The 22,479-nt window shown below is 35.0% G+C and overlaps 1 protein-coding gene across 1 annotated transcript in view; it reads right to left on the bottom strand.

The window, feature by feature from the left end:
* Positions 1-22,479, bottom strand: part of tg (thyroglobulin) — a 104,306-nt gene that overhangs the window by 10,760 nt on the left and 71,067 nt on the right. Inside the window, exons 42-45 of the mRNA XM_015357396.2 lie at positions 15,115-15,279; positions 14,479-14,646; positions 13,928-14,115; positions 3,139-3,246 (exon numbers count right to left, since the gene is read on the bottom strand). Coding sequence (XP_015212882.2) covers positions 3,139-3,246; positions 13,928-14,115; positions 14,479-14,646; positions 15,115-15,279 — 629 coding nt within the window. The remainder of the gene's footprint in view (positions 1-3,138; positions 3,247-13,927; positions 14,116-14,478; positions 14,647-15,114; positions 15,280-22,479) is intronic.

Here is a 22,479-nt window from a genome sequence, read left to right as displayed (position 1 = left end):
TTTTGGCCACTTTTGCATGCTTGCACCAGAAGTGAGCATGTAATAACAATGTCTAATCATATATAGTATTATTTACATTTTGAGTAAGTGTTTCGTCCTCTGTGAATCAACCACATATAAACTTTAACTGCTGGTAGGTGTGATGATTATAGTGCAGCTAAGAGACTGTCTTATTTTTGTTTTGTAAATAAACCCAGCTATTAACAAAACAACAATTTTTTATTTTTTGAAATGCATTTGGCTTCTGTGAAAACGCATCACGAACGTGCAGACTCTATAATCATTTTGCTAAAAATTGTGAAAAGAATGTGTTGCACAAACTCGAGTGGTATAAAATAAATGCCAGTATCTTTCAGAAGCCAACTTTATATTTTCTTTTGATGGGAAGGGTGGATCTTATTTTGAAGAGGGAAAAGAAGCTAAAAAAAAGCACCTCTACTCCAAAAAATGACTGTAATTGCCAAGTAATTTCTTATAACTTGGGATAATTATGTTTGTTTTTGTGCAGATTACCAGACAAGCTGGCAGGTAAAAGTAGCTATTAAGAGGTAGGCTGGAATTGTGAACTCTGGTTTACTGCTGTTGTTTCCTCCCCTGTGCTGCCTGGTGGCAGTATTTTCGTTCCATTTCATATTCCAAAACGTTATTTAACACAGGTGTTCAATAATAGCTCATGAGCCTTTAATTATACTCCGACGACTCAAAATCACAATTTGGTATTTAGACCACTTTCTCTGGCACGGTGTGACTTATTTTCTTCTACTCGTTTCATTCACTCCTTTCAGGGCTCATATAGACTCCTTTTCGACTGAGGAAAAGGGATGGACGAGCTAATATAAAAATAAAAACATAGGAAAGGTTACAAATAAGAGAAAGCCTTTGGGGCCTGGATTAGTTCTTTTGATGTTAGTTACTTATAGGTCACGGGACCACAACAAACTGCTTCTTGTAATAGTCCAGTGGATTAGGTTCTAAGACATAGTAATTGATGTAATAAAAAAAAATAGAATTCTTTGACTCAAGGAGCATGTCATTTTTTCTTTCTCTTTAGTATCTTGTATTCTTTTCTCAAGTTTGACTGTTCCCTTGGGTCATGTCAACTTCTAAAGAATGCCAAGCACCTGTGTAAAATAGAATTCAATGTGCATTTCTAAGAGCATCAACATCACTGGAAAAAGGGGGATGCTTTTTCCAGTGATGTTGATTCAAAAAAACTTTGAATTGGTGGCCAATTATTTTCCCAAGATTTCATGAAGAAGCCCCATTGTTTCAAAGTAAGACAAATTAAAAACACATCTCTAATGAACATACAGTATGTTAACTAGCAGTTCACTAACATCAGAATAACATTAATGAAAATTTGATTTACAGAGATAATTGCATTCTGATTCTAATGCTTTGTTTTAAAGAGTTTGAAGTTTTTTAAAGCAAGTTTTGATTATTCAGGTTTCGTAGATGTGTGTGACAGGGTGGCCTCAAAACAGCAAAACTACAGACAGGATAACCCGTCACAGTGTGGTTAATGTATTTCCAAGAGAAAAAAAAATGGAAAATTATTAAATAATATATCAAATTAAGAGCAGCTTACCTTAATGGAGCATAGCTAAATTGTTAGTAAAAAAGTCAATTCTAGATTAATTTTAAGCAGTCCAATGCCTATGCTAGCTGTAATTAAATGTATTTAAGCATCAATCTTCAGCAGATGAATTGGTACAGACAGAAGACATTCGGCTTCGACAGTTATTTCATATTTGAAAGAATAAGGAATAATAAGAAACCTAAACGGCAGTGGTTCAGATTCACAGTATTACTGCCATGTCTCGGAGGTGGTCTCATAGAAGCTGAATCTCGTCCAATAAATTGCTACTTCCTGCATTACATAACATTCCAAGGGAGGAAAAAAAAACATGGAAGTGTTGTTTTGGGAGCAAAAGCTCTAAAACCCTTAAAAGAATTCCAACCTCCATCTTTATTTTTCTTTCTTTGTAGATTTGGGTAGGTATTTGCAAAAACAAAGATAAGAATGAAAGTTTTAAGGGAATAGGTCACATGTATTTTTTCAATTACTAAGCATAAAAAGCAGTGATTTCATCTCACTGTCTTTCTCACATTTACGGTTTACTTGCATTTTGCAAATCATTACATATGTAAGAATAATAATTACAACACAAAAGTCTCATTTTAATTATATTAAAGTGTCGCTGTCAAAGTCGAATGCTTGTGGTTATTTGTTCATATTTTACCACTCATGAATAGATAGTTCATTGTAGTTCATTGATCTCTTGCTAATGAGAGACATATTACTGAGCATTCAGCTCTGCAGTGCGTTTTTCTCATCTAGTTTTTCAGTCTGAGTATAAAAAATGCACAAATGAAATTTGAAAGCTGCACAAGTAATTAATCATTGAGCTTGTATGCCTTAGTATGTCTGCAATTTCCCGACAGGGAAAACTTCACAGAAAAAAAAAAACATAGCAGTCTTCCAAAACATTTGTTACAGTTCAAGGACATTATCAAGGAACTGATATCGATATATTTTATTGTGGTGAATCACAAAAAGAGAGAGTTCCTACACTATATTTCATAATCACCAAGACATCTTTCCTCTCCCGTATTTGAATAAATGTGTGATTCAGGACTGATAAAATTAGATATAAATCTTGAAGTGTTTATGTCCTGTAAAATCTTTAGGACCGCGGCACAGTGGTGCAGTAGGTAGCATTGCTCCCTTGCAGGTTAGGTGCCCTGGGTTCAATTCTGGACCTGGGGTGCTATCAGTATGAAGTCTGTATGTTCTCCTCGTGTTCACATGGTATTCCTCCAGGTGTTCCAGTTTCCTCCTGTAGTCCAAAGCCTGGTAGTTTATTTGGCTTCTGGGAAAATTGGCCCTGGCGTGAGAGTGTCTGTGTTTGTGTGTCTGCCCTGCGATGGACTAACATCCAAACCAGGATGAACCCCACCTGGTGCCCATTGCTAGTCAGTATAAGCTCTGGCTCCCCTGTGACTCTGAGTTGGAGGAAGACGTTAGAAAATGGACAGCTGGACTTTTGGACTACTGGGGTGAACTCATTACTGAGATTAACATAGAAAACAAATGGGTTGAAAGCCATTTGTTCTCTGTCTTATGATCTAGATTACCTGGTCTGTGTTATGTCTTCTGGTACATGGTACATAAACACATTGGATCTTGTGTTGGCTGCCCAGAAACTGGCCATCTTCACAATAGGACAGATGATGAAAAGGTCTCTAAAAAAGACAAAAAGAGAATACTGTTAAGCCAGAGGATAAATACAAGTCACAGAAAAGGAGAAATGAACACAAACAGAAAAGCCTTTAAATGTTAACCACAGAGTGACACCATGATAAGTCTCAACATGAACACCTTCAGCTTCGTAGGAAATATTCATAATCTGCTGCGTTACCCCAAGTGGACTCGTCAGCAGAGAAGTCACGTCCTTAGCGATTAAGTAAGGGTTTGTGTCGACCACCTCAACGGGTGTCAGCAAGTGTGGTGCAGACACAGTATGTAGAACACCATGCTAATTGTTACTGAACGTACAACAAACCAGTCTATGGGGAATACCAGATACAGTGGTCTTAGCATGAGAATCAATGCACTATCTCAACTCCATTTGCACTAATTGATGGAAACCTAACTGCACAGTGCTGCTTTTATCAAGTCCTGGGACTTGTTTGCAGGCTGATCGTCATGTGACCACATTACAGCAGGACAACGGGATGTCGGGAGGTACTGTAACTCCTGCCAGATGAGTTGGTTACATTAATGTTAGGGATATCCAGCTTGCTGGCTCTGAACCTCACTGAATATTTGTGATATGAGCTGAGATGATGTTTGGCACCAGGGGCTCAGAGAGGAGTCAACAGGCACGTTCTTGTACACGGTCTTTAAGGCCAAAGGGACAGGACATCACAAAACAGGAGCTGCGATTTGGAGCAAAGCAAGGATCACAGATTTACAGCTTTCAATTCTGGTTACACACAGTGACATTCCCTGAAGATGCCCTGTTGACCAACCCTTTTCATGACAAATGTTAATGAATTTAATTGTCATATCTGATCAATAAAATGTCAGATAGAAGAAAGATTCTGTCAGCTGCCTGATAATTACCTTCTGATTTGTTGCAATTCTAAGTGATACAGTACGTTTCTTTAGTCACACAGTATAAAAATACTTTGGAACATGAGTATAACTTATCATTATGGAAGTTGATGCTTTTTATTTTATTAGTCATAAACATAGTGGTTTGCAGGCTGTTATTATTTGCAAGAAACAAAAGAAGAAATGTTAGGTATTTTGAGTAAAGTTCACATTTCTAAAACTAAGGCTTCCTCCATTTAGTCAACTGACCTGTAAGCACATAAGAACATAAGTCATTGTCCCCAGTGGCTTGCTGAGTGACAGGCCGAAAATCAAACCAATGCCCTTTCTGTCCCTTTTCTGCTGAAGCTTGGATGGTGTTGTTTCGTAATTATGATTTATGGGAGTAACGATGCACTGTAGTGGAATCCCAAACATCTTGAACATGATCCCACTTGACCCTTTAGCTCAAGGTCACCAAAGGTGGAAGAGAATAACTTTACATCATTGCATTATCTCCTTGCCCTGTAGCAGCTTTTGAGAAGGAATTTCCAATCTAACCCGTAGGATTTTAAAAATAGAGATTTGTATTTCAAATTCAGCTCAAAAGCCCATAAAAAGGGAGATATTGCTGCCTGATTAGTTGAAGGAACTACACTGTTTTAGTCAAAGTAGTGACAGATTACTGCCACCATATTTGAGGGGAATAATTGTACACCATTGAGGTTCAGCACCAGTTCATTCAAGTGAATAACCACTTTTTGTGGTCTGCTAATATTCAGTTTGGTTTTTTTAACAACTGAAATTATATAATGAACAAGACCAATATTCCATTTAATGCGCACGGTCAATTAAAGCTCTTTAAGTTGCTAAATGTTGGTACCCCTTTTCTAATTAAGAAAAGGTCATTGTTGTTTTTCAGACATCTGCAATTTGTAATAATTTATAAAGATAAAACTTTTTTAACACTTATTATCTGTTTTATGTGCCACAACATTTTAGCAAATACAGATGGAAAGTGTTCGAAAGGGAACATCAAATATAGACATTAAAAAAGACAGTTTTAAAGGTTTATCTTTACTTACCTTTTTGTCTGGATGAAAACAGAAGGAAATGTGTCTAAACATATTTTTTTAGACTATAACCCTATGGAACATGTTCTGTACTTGCAAGCAGGTGTTTTGATGTTATTGAAAAAATACCAAGGATTAAGTACACATAGTCAGCACTTTTTTTCACATACAGTAGGCTTGATTTTCATTTTCAGTTTACTTATTTTGCTCAGCCTTACAATTTGGTGAGAATCAGAATTCAGTGAGTTGAGCAACAGATATGTATGTTGCAATAACATAGAGATAAAACAGAATCAATGACAACAAGTATTATCCTTCTTTTCGGAAAACAAGTATACATACTATAAGCACTAGCTGTGATTTTGAATCCATTCACTAGTAGGATCATTTATATTTATTTTACAGTCACATACATTTTCAATTAAAAACTGGAAAAAACATTAACATGCACATTGAATTGCTATTTGAAATCTAAAGAAGATCATGAACATTATTTTCAGCAAACAAATGTTTTACTATTGTGAACCTATATCTGAACCTGCAGCAACAAGAGCTACTGTAATTTACTGTACAGCTTTATAATGAAATTCAAACTCCTTTAATTAAGACCGCCACTCGCCAAGCTCCCAATCAAAAATAAACATCTGGAAATGTAATTTCTTTTAATGCTTTGAATTGTTCATCATTGTTTTTACAGTGTTTTCACACCATATTAAAAACAGCATTTTACCTAATTTTATGATTGCATTATTACAATTACTATTCTACTTGAAATACTAATTACATAGGAATATATTCAAGAAGGAAAACTAACTCTCAAAAGATTAGTTACAATTTCATTTTCTATACCTCAAAAATCCCCCAGTGAATATTAGTGTCAGCATATATTTAATACAATGAAGATCATCATGCTTAAATTTTGGGAGAGTTCTCGAGAACGAGTTATCACAAATATCTCTTGAAATTAAATTGATAGAAAGGCAGGCCTTGTAATTAAAAATGCGTAGCAACACATTCTGAAACTATGCTTGAGATTCACTGTACGAATCTGAATACTCAGTCTTCTGTCGGAAGGAGATTTTCACGTGTCAGACAAAAAGAAACCTTCAAATTTTGTTTCACATTCCAGATTTCCATCACAAAAGTTGTATTGTCCTGTCCCTATGTTATGTCTCTATTATGTTAATTAAGACAAGTGGATAGTCATTTTTTCATTAATACAGTAGAAAATGTATAGCTTTTTTGAGGAAGTTTTAGGTAAACTCTTCCACAAAGTGCATGTTCTAATTTAAACAGATATAAATATAGTTAGAATTAAATGTATAGGTTGGCTTGCTGTGCAAACCTCAGTTCTTTGGGTGTGTTATCCATGGGTCAGATTGCTTTTTCTATGTGTACGACACCACCCATTATGTGGTCAAAACATGGCGGCCAGAGAAGTTTTTTGATTTGCAAAGCAGTCCTGTGTAAAAGTGAATTGTATCTTTACTGGCCGGGGAAGAGGTTAGTTCTCCAGAAGCAAATAATACCAGAGCAGATTTAAGTCACTTTCAGTCAGTGGAGTTTGAATCTAATGCCAATCGTATTAAGAATGAAACTGCATTCGGATTCATTTCACTGAACAATGTAATATTCGCATACTGTACATGCACTTAACACATTTTGACTGCTCCCTCACTTAAATGAGGGAGTATATTATATACTACCATTATATATAATAAGTCTTAAATACTTCAGATTGAGTGTAAACTTCCTGTGGTACAGAAAGGCCTTTTCAAGTGCAGACATTTTAAGAGGTACTAAGCAACTCCACGTAATACTAGTAGGCTTCAAATCCCACTTGAGGCTCATACTGACATAGCGATTCATCTAAATATATCCTGATTACCTGTGTGATCTACTGACCCCCTGTGGCAATAAAGATTCTCCAATTCAAGCCCTTCTTGTACTTGCTGTCCCCAGAAGTACTAAACATGCGCAGTTTCAGCTGCTTAGTATTGTCAATGTTCAAATTATTATTTGTGTATTTTATTCCTGTTGTCTCTCTGTGGCATAACTTGGGTATTGTGATTTTGTTTTCTGTAACAGTGCTTGGAAATTGTGAGCTTGTAAATTTACAGGCACCACGTAAATAAGTGAACTTCAATGCACCACATTTTCTATACTGTATGAGCTCCATGCAACCATGCAGATGGAAATGAAAGTCCTACAAATATAACTAATTGTTACCAGCTTGCTTCTAATGTTTTATATGAGAACATGCTTTCATAGTGTCTTAGAATGGACAAACCCCATATTCTTCTAAGTACCATCAAGTACCAAAGAAAATGTAAGAGCTCTAAGCACAACAAGAGGCACAGAACTTCTGTGACAAGTCACAGTTAACTTTGACAGTCACAAGGAGACAAAAAAACGTTATCATTATCATTCAAAATGCCACATTAATAGAGTAATTCACTAAGGAAAAATATATAATTTATAAATAGCTTGAACACTAGTGTAGCCACGGTGTTTCTGGAAGTTAATCAGACCTACATCCACCTGTTTCTTTACTCACCCATGAATAAAATTGAAGACATGAAAAGGTAGGTTAAAGATAACAGGTATTTATTTCTGTTTCATCTTGAAGTTGACAAAACACTGTTATTATCTTTGCCATTATTTGACAATAACTTTACAATTCCAGTTAAAACTTAATGGCTTCAAGGTAAGGTAGATTATAGTTTTTGGCATAATTATTGCCTGACACATTAATATTTTGCATGCTTTGTAAATAAGCAAATACTTTGAGTTTCTTCCCAATACCTCTGTGAAACAAAATGAAATCCCTAATATGTGAATTACTTTATCATACCCAAATAGTGGCCTTTCTCTGATATCTTGAGGTATGAAGAATGCATCAGCATAATTTATCTACTCAGATGAAAATTCTAGTGCTAAGTTCATGCCACATATTGAAAGCCAAAAAATGAATAATATGATATGGAAACAAAACGGCTTCCATACGGCTAGGGACATTCTGTTCTCTCTGCTTGGCTATATAGTTGAGAGCTGGCGAAAGCAAGTTTTGGAAATGATCATGCACTTAAATCAATAAAATATCGCTGGAGCTGTGCTACAATGTATAGCATCTCATACTAAATAAAGTAAAAAAAAACACTCAATAAATCATGTGCAGTTTCATACATTTATCCAAAAATATTCTAGCAGAAAAAAACTTGAGTGAGTTCAACATTTTAAAAAGCGTGGTAGAATTCAGTAACACAAGAATGTGACATATGCAAATTTTATTTTTGAATATTGTTTAGTCTAATATTGGATTTCATATTTCTCTTTAGCTTTATTTTATCTAAAACATGTTTCACATTCTTCTTGTCTTTTTGTGTAAGTCTGGTATTACCCTTTGAACAGGGAAAACAACTGAATCTGCAAACAGGCTTGTTAAATGAAGGTATAGACTGGTTGAATGGTTTCACACAATTTCAGTTCCTTTTTATCAGTTTACAGTTATAAGGACTACATGACTGCATTTAATACTAAAATTGCACTACACACCAGGGAAAATTAGAGGGAAACTAAGTTCCAAGAAAAAGAATTCGGTACTATTTATGTGGAATTTGCAGCCACCATGGGCTTAACCTCAACGACATTGACAAAAAACCCCAGTCTTTTCATCACGTGTTGTGGTTCCACTCCAAATAATAACACACTCGACAGATTTTCTAGGGAGCAAGTGCAGTAGTCTCAGAAGGTTCGCACAAGATACTTGTTCCATTGCCATTTATTCCACTATCGAATTATATTTCCCTAAGAGCTCAAAGAATAATTGTAACTTTTTTCAAAATGTAAAAACTCATAGTCTTAAAAAATAAAAAAAAAATGAAGAATTAGATAAAAATTGATGATTTAATGGATTATTATTTATGGGGATTACCACATAAAACATTTTTATCACTGACTGATTGAAAATGATTACTTTCATTTTAGGTAATAGGTTGCTAAAACTTTATCATGCCTACAGGCTTGCACTACAGTGTTCCAGCTTGGATGAAAGACATCCCCTATAGAAACTGTTGAGGTTTTACATACTCTAACTACAAGAACAGTTTCCTTCCATCCTTTTTCAGGACAAGATAATTTCAGTGGAACACAAAAAGCAAATAAACCAAACTCATCAGAGAAAATGAACAGTACAGAGAGCGAAAATAATTGTGGTAGATAAACAGTATTCAGCATACGTGACATAAATTTAACAATTATTAGGGAGACAGTTATAGAAATGGGCCTGAGAAATGCAGACCATTACAGCTGAGTAATTGGAATTGGGATTCTCTCTCTCGATCTCTCCCTCAATGTGTCATATTCAGTTCCAACACACTGAAAATAGAAATTGTGCCTTTAACGTAGCCAACCGTCCGAGTCAAACCCAAATTTGTGGTTTGAAGATAACTCTTCACCCCTTGAACACTGGGACTATAGAGTCTGGCAGATATGTGTACCGGCACTCACGCAGACAAAGAAAGATACAAAAGACCATAAGAACGCGTTACAAATGAGAGGACATTAGGGATCATTAGCTCATTTGGTTTTTAGTTAAATAATCCAAGGATCTAATCCAGCAATTTCTTGATAGAAGCAAAGTATCAGCTTCAATAACACGGCTACGCAACTTCGCAGTTTTAAATGCTCATCTCTGTAATTTCTGTTTATATCTTCCGGTTCATATCATACTGTCGATTCAAAAGAAGTCCAATGGTTTTGCTTTGGCGATTTTGGAATTTTCTAATAGGGACCCTTTTCTTCTGTGTGTGAGATTAGAAGATCAGTTCTTTTAGCCTGTCAGTGTAGGGCATTCCTTTGAGCCTGGGAAATATATCTGGTAGCTGATTCCAGAGCACCAATATCTTTTTTGTAAAACAATAACCAAACCTGCACGTGATATTCTAAATGAGGTTTTACGATTGCATTGTACACAACTAATGTAACAACTGTTCCATATTCTAAACTTGTTTACATTTTTCTATCGCTTCCCGGTCAAAAAGACGGCAATGTCTACATAAACACCTAGAGTAGGTCTTTTTCATGAGAAGCCTCTTAAAGCCTGGATTCCCATTCAGTTTTCATAGTGTACTGTATGTCACACGCACTACGCTTATCTACATGAAATGTCATCTTTCATGGTTTTGTCTGGTTCGTAATTTAAAGTCTTTTTACAATTCTTTTGGAGCTTCTGTTGTAATTGTTAATTCGATCCTATTCTGGCATCATCTGCAAGTGCAATAGTTTAATAACTGTACCAGAGTTGAGTTCATTGATATGGCTCCTAATAGAGATCCCTGCAGTACTGCACTAAACACATCACTCCAAATTGAACATTCACCTCTGATTTCTGTCCATTAAATACATTTTAACACAAGTACACATATTACCAGGAATGTCTTCTCCCTGTAATTTCATAATTAATCTTTTATCAGGAATTTTATCAAAGGACTTAATGAAATCTTAATATACCATATCATAAATTCTGTATCGCTTACTGCTATTGCTTGTTTGAAGACTTTTTTAACTCTGTATTTACTACACCTTAGAATCGTATTTCTAATCTTATACAGTAGTTTAGTTCAAATGATTATTTCCAGAGCCTTGCATGTAATAGAGGTATGATGCATTGGTACTAAATATAATTACTATAATAATTATGTTCAGTGCTGTAACCCTTTTAAGGACAGGAAAAGGCTGATATGGACATAGGAACACCCAACTCAGATCATAGTGGGCTGCAGTTTTTTATTTTATATTGGTCAGATTGGCAACACAAAAATAGAGTAAGTATTATTTTTTTGTCAGTTAGACAACTAATTTTTAGGTTAGGTTAAGTAAGATCTAAGGAAGACCAAAAATAGAACATCCCGCGGTCTTGAAGGACCACACAGTAGCTCTATATCTTTAATGTGTAGAAGAAAGATGTACAGGGAACTGTTTGACTTTAAAACGAAATTATGGAGTAATTGAATGTGTTGAATATTGATTATTTAGAACATTAAAAGTAAACAACATAAGCATAGATGATGTTACTTGAGAATTATATCCAGAATTGATGTCACTGTGGTAAATTATTACTATATTAAAAACAGTGATGTTTTTGAAACAGTCATGATAAACACTATTTAAGACTGAGAAAAGGGAGCACTTTTTTCTAAATGTAAAAATGACCATGTAATGCTGTTTAAACCCATTTCTGAGGAACTTTCAAAAACGTCTTGATGAGATTACTGGATAATAATAATAATAATAATAATAATAATAATAATAATAATAATAATAATAATAATAATAATAATAATAATAATAATAATTGCTTACACTTATATAGCGCTTTTTCTGGACACTCCACTCAAAGCGTTTTACAGGTAATGGGGACTCCCCTCCACCACCACCAATGTGCAGCCCCACCTGGATGATGCGACGGCAGCCATAGTGCGCCAGAACGCTCACCTCACACCAGGTATCAGTGGGGAGGAGAGCAGTGTAATGAAGCCAATTCATAGAGGATCAGTAAGATTCTAATAACCAAAGAGACTGGATGGGTCTAGTGGCCAGTCATTTATAACCTTCTTACAGTCTTATGTTTAAAGTATAAATAATTAAATTAAACAGCTGCTGTTTAAGTTTATCATCACCTCTTCTGAAACCTTTGTCTCATTTACTTTTGCCTTCCTTAAAAAAGGAATACGGGCTCAACCTTTTATCCCCTCTGTGTTTGTTCTGTTCTGTGCTATGGAGATTTGAATTGTCAGGCATCTGGCAAAAATGGAAGAGCAAAAACTGCGGCCATCAATATCTTTTGTACATTTATAGCACAAGCTTTCTTCCAAAACTGTTATTGTTTTCCTATTTAAGCACAGACTTTCAGTGACACAATGAATCTATTTCATTTCATTCCACTCCATAAAGGTGAGAGGTTTTGATACTATCCTGTTTTTTAATGGCCGAATCCCAAACATATGGTGCTGGCATTACAGTATCTGTTGTATCGCAATTATTACCTCACTCTCTTCAGAGTATCTACTGCAGCTTAAAATAGTTCACACTTCATTTGTAATGCTGTCTTTCAGAGTTTTAATTAGCATTACACTTAGTATAAGAGCATTTCATGAAATAACAATCAAACATATGCATGAAAAATAACAATTAAAACAATTTAGAATCACCAATTAAATTTCATTACATACCTATCCAATTTTTAAACCACCAATTGTGCCTTTGTGCATAAACTCAAACAACCCCATTGGTAAAGAATGTGCTCCAAGCTCTGCAGTGAGGCACAGGAGGGACACTGCTGATAGGAGGACTTTCCCATTTGTAATGTTTCATTTTAACGATGAGCTATGCAGGCTGCTCATTATGAATGTTGCTACCAGTGAAAAATCAATCTTACGTGACAAGCCTTGTGAACCTTGAACGTGACTTTGAGAATGTACTGTAACCATTTTGCTTGATTTATTCAGGACACCACTCTATTTAAACATCCCCTTATATTGCCTTTACAAGAAATATAAGATAAGATTTTTAGTACAGTCTATTCTGTATCTAAGATTAGGAAACATCTACCAACATTTGACAACATTTATTAAGTGTACCTAGGATGGACAGTTAATATTAATTTTCTTATTTTATATTTGATAGATGTTAATGATAGAATGTATGTCAATGCTCTTTCAGTTTGATGTTCTACACATTTCTGGTTCACACTTTAGATTCTTCTAAATATTTTATGATATCTTTTTGCCACCATTCACCACATTTATCACAGTGTTTCTTTTTTGTGACGCAATGGTCCTTACTCTATACCTTGCTGAGAGTAAGCAAAATGTAGGACAAAATTTAAAGTGTTAAATGACCCAAAGCTGTTTCCCTCTGTATTTTCTGAAAAAAATATTTTTATACTTTGAATGGAAAAAAAACAACCAAAACCAGTTTTGGAACTGTACTTGTTTTTCTGCACAGCAAGTCCTAGTATTCACAATACAGAGTATTTTTAACACCATGACAAAAAACGTCACTCAGCTCTGCCCAGAATTTATTTCAGTCTTAACCAAGATGCCAGCTTCCTTCCTCCTGACCACGAATCTGATAGCTCTCGAAACTGGCTGCCGTGTCTCACTTGAGGAAAACACGGGGTTACTGTGAAAGCTTTAACTCTTAAATGGATGCTTTCTTTAGTTTTCATGAATATTAGTTTACAGAAATTCGAATTTGACCGATAGCAAAATTATTGAACAGTTACCAGTATGACGAGGCATCGCAGGGATCACAATAATAAATGTAATCCATTATTTGCTGTCTGTTAAACACACAATGATTGAGTGGGACCTTCCAAGCGATGACAAACGGAATTTTTACATCTCAATTTTAAACCATAAAACAAGCAAAACAAATCTGAAACACGTGACAAAGAGTTTGTTTTACATTCACTTAGTTGTTGTAATGACTGTGTGATCCAACTTCTAATTTATTTAACTCACCACAGGGTCTTTATTTTACTCACAGTTTCCAGGAAACTTCCTTTGATGAGGTGGTGGGAGTGCAAATGTACTGTATTATTCATTTCACTCTAAATGTTTACGCAGGCCAGCAACAGTTCCAACCACTCAAATCAGTAAGAAACATAGAAAAATAAATATTTATATGATCTTCCCACATTATGACAGTGTGGTGCATTGTGGTCTAAACGGCTTGTGCTTGGGCCTCTTACCGCGTGGCGTTCTCCAGCGCTCGTGAGAACACATTGTAGCCCACAGGAGAGGGGTCGTGCAACAAGGAATAAAACCATGTGGCTGCGTCTTTCACAAACGAGTTGCTGTCGTCTCCACCCAGGGAATTCGATAAAGCTTCATAGAAGGCAGTTTTACTACTGGCTCTCCCTTGCAGTACTTCAAATTTCTGCATTAAAGTTTAGAAGAGCATGTTTAGGGCAGGAATGGGAGTCGTATTAATGACACAAGTGAATTTGTGTAACTTGACAGTCTTGCAATATCAGAGGACAAAATGGTGACCCAGTATATTAATTGTCATAAATACAAGAGGTTATGAAATAACTATTCTTTAGGTCACTTTGAGCATATATTTTTAAATAGAGAAAGAAGTATTTTAGAAGCATTACAGTACCTGCACAGTATTTCATTGATGAAGTGGAAGCGATTCACAGCTTTCTGTCTTCACAAAAAGCTGGTAGCAAAGATGGCGTAAAAGACTCACCAGCAATGATAGTAAAAGGAGTATAACAGGCTTACATACTGCTCTCACCTTAATGCGTTTTGCTCTACCGATGAGCCCGTCATCTGCTGAAGAGCCAATCATTAAGTCAACATTGTGGAAGCGTGAGCTGTGAAATGCTGTAGAGGGAGGTTCCTGGACAGATATCCCATCCACCACTGGGGCCCAAGCCTGGAAAGGGCCACTGACAGCAAGCAGCTAAGAAAACATAAAGGATATAATATTATTTTAAAAGTCAGGGCCTAAGATCAGAGCTCTTTTAGTAAGAAATATCTAGGACTATGACTTTTAGTTCTGCTATATTTATAATTCAGTAACAATATTCAATAACAGCTTGAATTTGAATTGAAAAAAGCATATTTTCCAGCAGATAGTCTTCAAAAGGTTCTACCTGTATAGTGCCCAGTTTTAATATTTTCTATTTCACTATTTTAGACACCTATGCATCTGAATATTTTGTGTGTAATTTTCAGGTTGGGTTAACTAAAAGCAATGACATGCCACCTGATTTTAGGCCCATCATGTGAAAAAAGGTTTTTAATGGGTATTACCATAATTACTTTGTATTAATTTGGTGTGTTAGGCTCTCTACTGAATTGGTGTTTTTTATGCTAATTTGTGTAGAAGTAGAAAACTAAGTTGGAGTATCCAGAGGCAATGTGTTACTTTAGTCTGTGCTGCGTTGAGGGTCAAGGCTGGTACAGTTCGTAGGCAGGATATGAGCTGGTCATGGTCAGTAGAGGAACAGCCCACTTCAGTGCCCAGAGATGTTGTTTTCTCTCTGGCTTTGAAGCTGTTGATAACAGAAGCTGGAGAAAATGCAGTGCCACCCTGTTAATAAAAAACAAAGACGGAATATTCTTTTTAAAGAACACCATGATCTTTAATGTTTGTTTTGAAGCACAGGTTCAGGGGCTTTAGATTAAGCCTTTTATTGAGGAGTTTAACTGTTTGGCACTTCAAGATACAGATACATATTTGGCTTTAATTTGCTGGGCAGAGGGCCCCTTCAAAGTCGGTGTGTTGAGTCAAGGGGCAATAAAGGAGGAAAAGGAAGGAAAATTATGACCTCTGGAAAAGGGAAGTTCATTATCTGTATCTGCAGTTAGCAGGGGAAAAGATTTCATTCTTGATCTCCAGTCCACAGAAATCACACACAAATGTTAAAAAGTTAGATACTCTATATATAGCACTATCACATTTCAGTTGATGTAGATTAAGAAAAGCACACGGCATGCGTTCAAATTTAACAGGTGTCTGCCATAATCATGGAAATTCACCTAACACGTTGTGGCACAAATAAACTGTCAATTACTAGTTATATGCAGTATTTGTTCCAGAAACTGTACTGTACATTGCATGAGTGCCTTGACGAGTAAGTGTACATTTATTTGATTTTTGACTATGGGAGAGTTTTGAACTATAAATTCAAATATAAGAGAAGTACAGTACTTCTCCTTCTAAAATTACTCTTACTCTATTCTTAAACACTAAATCTGCAAAGAGACATTTTCTTTAATAGCCTGCATTCAGTCTTCAAACCATCCCCAGAAGCGATGCTTTCTTCTTTTATTCAGGGTCAAGTAATGTCAGGGTGTCTTGAATCCCTGGAAGGCACTTATGTCTTATATTAATAAGGAGTTTGATCAATGTGAAGACCCCCTACTGCTTACATCACAAGGCCAATCTTTGCTCTAATTTTAAATTCGAAGCACACAAGAAATATGCATGTACATGAAACTTGCATAAACAAGAATATTATGATTTAAATATTTGGTTTTACAGGAGCAGTTATAAAAAATTATTTGAATCGGTTGAACTTTTAAATATGCACTGAACAATAAAATTGAATCTGAGAGAGAATAATTTACTTTCCTGGATCATCCTACTTCTATACTTATAGAAATACTATTATAGCAAAGAATCTTAGTTGAGCGATGTAGAAATGACAGACACTGTGGAGAGTGAAATTCTTTTCGTTGTTGTAATAGTTATTTATATAACTAAATTACACTGTATTGCTTTTCAGATAAGTGGTAAACCAGATGCAAAACATGTGTTTAAGCCAGCAATTCACACTTAAGAGGGAACAGAGAGAAGGAGAGTAATATTAGTGGGAATATTATCACTGAGATGTACATATTTCAGTACAATAGTTTTGTATGTTCATTAACAACTGGTGTTTTTGCTTGTTTATTTTATTATCCCTTTTGCTCATTTCTCATCCCAACCTACAGAATGCTACAGAAGCTATTGAAGCTTTCACTTAATAATGTCATTACATAATCTACACATTCTCAGTTTAAAATACAGAATTGTCTCTGGCTTCTGGAAACACTTTAATGGGGCTTTATATAGCAAATGCAATAATTATAATAATTTTGATGACTAGCACAGCCTGCATTTTACAGTATAATACACTTTTCCAGTTTTGTGTCATTACCTGCTTTTTGTCTTTTAAAATTATACCACCTATAAATACATCTGTGAAATAATTATTCTAGGCGGTTTTCCATAAGAAAGGCATGGTTATTTCTGTAACAAAAGCTTTCTAAATTAATTTCAAACTATTTTGTATGAAATGAAATTACTACCTGGATATATAGGCAACATAGTCTGAGGTTCACACATGGTGGCAGCACAGGTGAGATCAAGTCTAGATTGGTGCTATGAATTCTTTCAGGGGATTGTAAAGAAAAAACAGACTGAGGTCATGCACTGTGATAAACTTTTAGGATGCGTAATGATTGTGTTGACCCTTGGTTCTAAAACTACAAAGAGCTTGACTTAAATCCTTTCATTCTGATAGTAAGAAGGGGTTATGATAATGATGATAATAATAATCTATTTTATTTATAGAGTTCCTTTCTAAACCCAAAGAGGTTGTCCATAGTGATAAAGAAAAAGACAAAAAAAAGTACAATGAAAAAGTATGTTACAAAAACACTAGAGCATGCAGGTCAAAGTTGGATTTGAAGAGAGCCAAAAAATTTGTTTGTGGGAGGTTATTTCATAACACTGGTGCAGCATCAGAAAGAGCAAGGTCAAAAACAGTCTTGGGTCAGTGAGCAGAGGACCACCCAAAGCTGAACAGAACCTACAGGTGGGTCTCTAAACATGGAGGACAGACAGAATTCTTATATGCAGGAAAACCAGCAGCACAGACTTTTATGTTCTACTTCATGAAATATCATTAAACAAAATAATAACAAGATAAAAAAAAGGAAAACCTGCAGTGTTATTCTATCAATCTGTTTACTTTTAAAAAATCTGTAAATTTCTTTAGAGCAACTTTTCAATATCAGTAATTTTATCTCTAGTATCACCCCCAGTAAATAAAACACGAAACAGTTATACTAGCAAGTTCTGTATTTATCTGATTCTTCAATCTCGTTCATAAAGTCAACATCTGGTTGGAAAGTTAGGGTGCTATCAGCTCCTGTTAATATGAAGAAGGTTGTGACATAACACAATTAAGGAAGTCAGGTTTCCTAATTACATTACCACATCAATCACATACATTATGTTAGAGTGAGAAAATATCTTGCTCCAGAGGCACAGGGTACATCTCGTGGGTACAAAAGAAAAAAAGCAGATAAAGAACACTGCATTGCAACTTCCTTTCATGCATCACTGAGGTAAAATGAGCGTCACTTGCAATCTACGTAGCATGTTCTAAAACTTACTTGCAAATAAGATCTGTTTTATTCTTAAAATATACTAATACTGCAGTAATATCACTGGCCTATATGATTCCCACCTGAGAAAAATACACTGAACAAGTTATGCCTGACATGGATGTATATACTGTACAGTACTGTACTGTATGTCAAAAACACATAAGTGGCTTGCTCAGGAGTAATCAGGCAAGACAGATGTTCCATTTTGAATTTTGGCAAACTTGATGCAAAAAGAAACAAAGACCATCGCCGCAGACTGATCCCAGGGTAACGCTGTGAAAATATCATGCCTTGTCATTTGTGTGTGGCATGTATGAAGTTATCTGTCATAATAGCAGCATATTCAGGTCTGTAGTCATAGCAGGGGGTCACATGATGTCAGACTGCACTTGTTGTTTCTCTGCAGCACGTTCTAGTATGCTAAATAAAGTATACCATGACAAAAATAGCACTCAGTTCTTCCAAGAATTTCTTTTAGTTTAAATAAGCCAGGCTGAATAAATGTGAAACTACTTTTTTTTTTACTTTCTTTTGAAGAAATCAAAACACCAATGTTCATTCACATGATCAAAGAAATCCCCAAAGCAGTCAAGTGTCTGTAAATCAGAAAAGAAAATCAGATGATAAAATTTATTTTAGGAATATTTTGGCGTTCTGTGTTGACACTGGATTTAATATACAGTACATTTTAATATCCCTACAATGGATGCAAAACTGAACAATGGTTTTCATAGCATTTGTTCAATTGAAATCAGTGATATGTAATATTAAGGAATACTTTTACACAAACTGAAATATCATTGATCTTTATTGATTAGCGGCTAGGGACTTTGAAACTCTACTACAGTACATCAGATTTTGATTTTCAGTATGTTTTCTGCAGTTATCATTCTAGAACCTCATAAAATATTGGCAAGCTAACAAAGTACACACAACAACAGAATAAAAGAATAACATTTATCAGCAAATACATGTTTTAAGAAGAAATAAGCACAAGGACCTGTTTTTAAAATAATGTTTCCGATATTAATCCGATTATCCAATTAACTCGATTGCTTTTTATTTTTGCAATTCTTTATTTTGAACCTTCTAAATGTAGTGGAAATGTAGTTAGTACCTTAGTTGCCTGAACCAGTCTAGAGATTGCCAAAGTATAAAAATACAAAACATAAAAGCTCTTTTAATTAGAGATACCAAAAGTTTAGTGTCTAGACAGGTAGGCAGTTCCATTTATGAGACATATTTGCATCCCATATTTCCTGACAAGCTCACAACAGTACAATACTTGTTTACTCAGTTTGTTTTTATTTAATGCCAAGGAAAGTGTAATTTCATTCAGAATTAAATTATAGATTGCATTCTATATACAATAACAACTACTTCTACTGTTACTAATTATACAACTTATATTGTATTTACATACACTTGAATTGGATGGTGTAGAGAGAAAAGTACTATGTTAAGGGTAGAAAATATATAGACGTTGTGCCAATACCAAGAAACTTCCCATCAGAAACATAGTAAAATCAGTAATATCAGTAAAATCAGTAATAATTAAGATTAGGAGCTGAAAATCTGATAACCAGCTTCCTACTGCAAATTAATTGGATGTACGAAAATCCTAATCCTGAACATGGTCTAAAACACACTCCTAACCCTTATATTAGGTTATATTTTTAGAACTGTTCATAACATCATTAAAAATGGAAATTAACAAAAATCAAAAGTGCAAGTAAAATCCTGAACCATTTAATAAGAAATAAATGGAAAGCTGTCCCATAATGGTTAAAAAATGTCTGAAATATAGGCATATCATAATTGAGCCAAAAAGAGGGTAAAATAAATGAAATGTCCACAATAAATATATAACTGAAATCTGTTGGCAATGGCAGCAACCAAGGGGCTGTTTGACGTTCAGACAAATTACCTATAATTTTTTCTTAGTGCCTTAGTATATTGTATTTAACATTTTCCATCCCTTTTCTTCCCTTTTTCCTAAGTTAACCACTTGTTTTATTGAATAGTGAACTATTTCATTTGCAAAGCACTGACATTATTTACCAACCTGTTTGAAGGATAGCTCCTAGTATTCTCTTTTTTTTTTCCCCAACCTGAGTAGTAAATTGAACAATAAACCTAATTATGTTCTCAGTTTGACTGTATATAGGATTTGTCTTAAGGCTGTGTATAGTTGATGACTCAGACTATCACTTCCTTTAAAGTGCAGTTAAGGATAACACCTCAACATCACATGAAGAATTTCAATTACGCAGTTAAATAATTAGACTGAGGGCTTAGGCAACAAAAGCTAAGTCCACAAGAAATTTAATCTGTCACCCCTACATTTTTAACATTAATTAATAGTGACAAAATGTAAAAGGCTGAATGGTTCACGAAGTACAAAAGTTTTTATAGTCAATAATTTCCATTCTGTGTCACACTTCGAATTTCAAAATTAGACCTGTGTGCATGTTACCAATATTCTTTGGTCAAAAATAGTTAACTAGACTAGGACGCAGAGTTAGGACACATTTTAATCTGGAACATACTGTTTGTTCAGATTAACATTTCAAAACTTCTTATTGCTGTGTAGCACAGTTTTAAGTTCCCCATTACATATTAACCCATATCATGGTTATTAGGAAAATTATACGGTAGCTGTAATTTGCTCCTGTAAGTATATTACAATCCCCAATATAGCACATGTTGTTTCAGCATAGTACCGACATGGCTGTTGTTATGGTAGTTAACAGGATGCTAATGTCATCTGACTCTGTGTTTTTTTTTAACATCCTCCTCCTTATAATTTTAAGTGCATCTTTTAATAATGTCAATAGCGGTATCTGATGTTATCATGTGTGAAAAGGATCACTCTGACTTCCCTTCATTGCTTCGTCTACTGCTTGAAATAATTCATAAATCTTGAAGTGGATGGTGGACCACTAACCCCAGGTGCTCAGCAGGATTCTGTGTTGGACATGTTGCCTTGTCTTGGGTGGTTGTCTTATTCAACATCATGGACATGGGTTTTACTGCTATGCAAATGATACTCAGATTTATTTGCAGACCAAATCAAATACTGGTGCTGCGGTTCCTGCACATTACAGGTGTCTGTCTGATATTGACTTATGTGATATAGATACAGACGCAAAGGAACTTTCTCAAGCTCAACTGCGACAAGACTGTGGTTATACTCATAGACTCCTGGCTTCACAGAGTGGTTGACTTCAATGTTTTTGCTGACAGTCTTGAAATCAGGCCTTTGACTCTAAAGTTTTATTTGTAAATCATGTTAAGAATGTCATAAGGGCATTTATGCTTCAGCTGTCTCGTGCTGAAATACAGTATTAATACATGCCTTAATTTAATCAAAATTAGACTACGTTAACACTTTTGATTTTAGATTATCTACTTTGGTACTAAACAGACTTCAGTATTTGCAGAATGAGCTTAGTGGCCATTGTTTTAACTAAAAACACCCTGTGTTCGCATATACAGTAAATGCCATCCTGGTTAACTGCATTTTGTCAATGTGAAATTAGAATGGAGTTTAAGGTCATCTTGCTCATATACTAAACAGTAAACGTCCAAATAATGTTAAAGAGTTAATGTATGAGTATATTTCAGATCTTAATCTGAAATCCATCTGATATTGGCCTTCATACCCTAAGAGTAAGACTTTTGCACTCCAAACAACGTGCAACAGCCTTATTTACAGCACAAGGCCTGTGGAACTCATTGCTAAGATCCATTTTAGAGATTGGCATTCACAAAATGAGCTTAAAAATCCATTTATTTATCAAAGCTTTTCTTGTACAGTGTAATCTTGCTCTTGGCTTCACAATGTCATTTTGCTGTACTTTTTATTCCTTTCTTTTTACTCCTGTCGTGTATTACACTTGGAGATTCATGAAAAGTGCTCATAAATAAAATATCCTCATTGGGTTTGAGCAGTAAAATAAACAAAATTATGACAATGAACTGAACTTAGGTTTTAAAAACTACAATGTCGACACAAACAAATACCCCAGAAACAAACAAATTAATACAAACAAAGGGCCAGTAAAGAGAGATTCTTTGCTACTAGTAGTTCCATCCAAATCTTATCAATGCATTCTAAGATGGGTCTTTGATAATATGGCTGACTAGCTAGCGTATTCCTGTGAATATCAGCCCATTGACCATGCCTCCTGTTTTTAAACCTAAAGTACATTATTCTAAATCAGCTCACAATTTTTAAACATCAACTCACAGTTTTAAATGTCTTATATGTAAGGATAAGGCATTTGATTTTTAGAACTGCAAACGGGAGTTCCAAAATATCTGAAAAATCAAAGTTACGTTTTCTTTT

This window comes from Lepisosteus oculatus, chromosome 10, assembly GCF_040954835.1.
Source record: "Lepisosteus oculatus isolate fLepOcu1 chromosome 10, fLepOcu1.hap2, whole genome shotgun sequence".
In the NCBI taxonomy this organism is placed as follows: domain Eukaryota; kingdom Metazoa; phylum Chordata; class Actinopteri; order Semionotiformes; family Lepisosteidae; genus Lepisosteus; species Lepisosteus oculatus.
The sequence above is the reverse complement of the archived record's forward strand: the minus strand, read 5'-3'. Positions and strand labels throughout refer to the sequence as shown.